The 3,031-nt window shown below is 36.6% G+C and overlaps 1 protein-coding gene across 1 annotated transcript in view; it reads right to left on the bottom strand.

Annotated features, from left to right (window-relative positions):
• LOC106875206 (cardioacceleratory peptide receptor) overlaps positions 1-3,031 on the bottom strand; it is a 26,857-nt gene that overhangs the window by 22,998 nt on the left and 828 nt on the right. The window contains exon 2 of the mRNA XM_014923251.2: positions 1,164-1,267. Within this exon, the coding sequence (XP_014778737.1) occupies positions 1,164-1,267 (104 nt within the window). The remainder of the gene's footprint in view (positions 1-1,163; positions 1,268-3,031) is intronic.

The following is a 3,031-nucleotide window of genomic DNA, read 5'->3' as shown; positions in this document are numbered from 1 at the left end:
ATATATATATATATATATATACATACCTACGTCATTTCAATTCTGCCAAAAAGGTCGTTATATATCTCTCATCACAAACGCTTATCTCTCCTCATTCAGAAAACATTGTAAGTTCTCTTCCTTCATTATATTTTCTCGTTATTCGCACTGATTATAGATATACATAACAACACATACATACATACATACATACATACATACATACATACATACATACATATATACATAACAACCCATCTGGTGTAAAGTATGGCTGAATTAGGATCATAGAGAGTGAATGCTAGTCCTTAATTCATACGCTACAAATTATCGCGATATCTGGGACTACAAAAATCTGCAAGACCTTAAGATTTAAGGGATGATGGTTAAAAGAAGATACTTTCCTTTACAACCTTGCTACCGGGTAGGTGGGTAGGTCAAGGTTTTCTCTAAATCAAAAAGAAAAAGACAAAAACATACATATGATAATTATCGTACAGTAGATCTTTGTTCGACAATGAGGATCCATTGAGAGAGGAGAGGTGCCTTGGTAGCTATTTCTAGCAAGTCGAATGAATACGTTGAAGTTGTCTGTGGTATGAAAGATGGCGGTCATAGAGACAGAGTAAATTATATAGTATCAATTATAGGATCAACTGGTGCGTTCAATTACACAGTGTAACAGACTTCTTTTTTTTTATTTTTTGTCTTTGGTCAGTGAGTGTTATTTCCTATCTGCTTCTATCTTGAAATCAAAGGAAATCACTACTGTTCCCTTCAAACTTTGCTTTTCTGACCAGGACATCAATGTTTTCAAACTCACCTATTTTCCATTACATTTCAGACAGATTCATTGCTGAGTTGCTGAAGCAGAAATATCGTTATAGCAAATATTCTGCTCAATACCACGGATTTATTTGTCAGGTGCTTAACCTCAACCGCTTGAGCATGTCCTTTGGTGGCTGAAAAATATGTGCGTCTCTGACCATGAGCAGATATATTACGGTGATGGGGACATCATAACCATGTGTTGAGAGGGATTTCTGGGGGATTAAATAAATGTAACAAAAGCAAATAAACCCCTTCTAGGGGTAAGCAAATAGGAAATAACAGTTGCAACCCAAGGACAAAAATCGTGTTACACATACCTGTAAAATCGTGTTACACAGTGTTATATATCATACCTGTAAAAACCGTGCAACCTTACACATTAGATTGCCAGCGTACCAGTGTATGATAAGTTTCCATATTGCATCCATCAAGACACTGATGAGGCCAGACATCAGATCTAAGAGAATGAATGAGACGAAAATATTGTTTTATATTGGAAATCATTAAGGGAAAGATATTAAAGAAATTAATGCCAAAACATAGGCGCAGGCATGGCTGTGTAGTGAGAAATTGCTTTAAAATCACGCGGTTCCGGATTCAGTCCCACTGCGTGGTACCTAGGGCAAGTATCTTCGGGTCGACCAAAGCCTTGTGAGTGGATTTGGTAGTCGGAAACTCAAAAGGGGCCTCTCGTGCGTGTGTGTGTATGTTTGTGTACTTATGCATGCAAGTACCTTTCAGTTTGTTCCCCACCACTGTTCGATAACCGGAATTGGTTTGCTTATGTCCACGTACCTTAGCGTTTCAGCAAAAGACCGATAGAATAAGTAACACGCTTAAAAATATTTTTTAAATCAATACTGGGGTCGATTTGTTCGACTGAAATTCTACTAGGTGGTGCTCCCGCATGGTCGCAGTCTAATGACGAAGCAGGTGAAAGATAAAAGACAAAACAATCCAAAATGGAGACAACACTGATGTTCTGTGTGATAGGCTGGATAATTGTTACGAGTTTCCTTAACATGAAACCAATGGTAGCCTTAATCCACAAATAAAAAAATTTTATCCACTAATGCAGTGTTGAGCACTCATTCTTATTGTTCGATATTTACGTGTACACACACACACGCGCATTCTTTTATTCTTTTATTTTTTTACTAGTTTAAGTCATTTGACTGCGGCCATGCTAGAGAGCACCACCTTTAGTCGAACAAATCGACCCCAGGACTTATTCTTTGTATGCCTAGTAATTATTCTATCGGGCTCTTTTGCCGAACTGCTAAGTTACGGGGATGTAAACATACCAGCATCGGTTGTCAAGTCATGGTGGGGCAAACACAGACACACACAGATATATACAAATATTTACACACACACACACACACACACACACACACATGTATATATATATATATTATAAAAAATACAAAATGGTACGAATTAAATTAAGCTGGTGTGTGTGGAAGATTTTCCTTGGGGCTGGCCAGATTGGAGCAATCTCGAATATAACCAGCCGAAATTGCAAAGATAATCTGGAACTCGACTGAGGAAAGAAACCTCCGAATGACCCGTCCTTGTTTACTTTGTGTCGTCTATCTAGAGGTTTTGCATCACCTAACTGTCTGGATGTTTTGCGTTCTTGTCCCATTCTTTCAGTTTCCGTTTACCAAATCCACTCTCAAGGCTTTGATTGGCCTGAAGCTAATACAGAAGACACTTGCCCAAGGTGTCACGCAGTGGGACTGAACCCGAAGTCATGTGGTTGGGAAGCAAGCTTCTTACCACACCACCACATCTGCGCCTGTACAAATATATATATATATATATATAGATAGAGAGAGAGAGAGAGAGAGAGAGAGAGAGAGAGAGAGAGAGAGATAAATAGATAGATATATAGATAGATAGATAGATAGATAGATAGATAGATAGATATGCATATGTGTGCACATACATATGCAAACATACACAGGTAAATTATATTTATAAATATGTACGTATCTATGTATATATATTTGTGTATTTCTGTGTATATATATATATGTGTGTGTATGTGTGTGTGTATATACGTATGTATATATGCTATATGTATGTAAATATACATATATGCAAGTACATATATATGTATCACATATATATATATCATATATAGGTTTACATGTGTGTGTGTCTGTGTGTGTAATATATATATATATATATATATATATATATATATATATATATA

This window comes from Octopus bimaculoides, chromosome 27, assembly GCF_001194135.2.
Source record: "Octopus bimaculoides isolate UCB-OBI-ISO-001 chromosome 27, ASM119413v2, whole genome shotgun sequence".
NCBI classification, from domain to species: Eukaryota; Metazoa; Mollusca; class Cephalopoda; order Octopoda; family Octopodidae; genus Octopus; species Octopus bimaculoides.
Note: the sequence above shows the minus strand (reverse complement) of the source record. Positions and strands in the feature narration are given on the sequence as shown.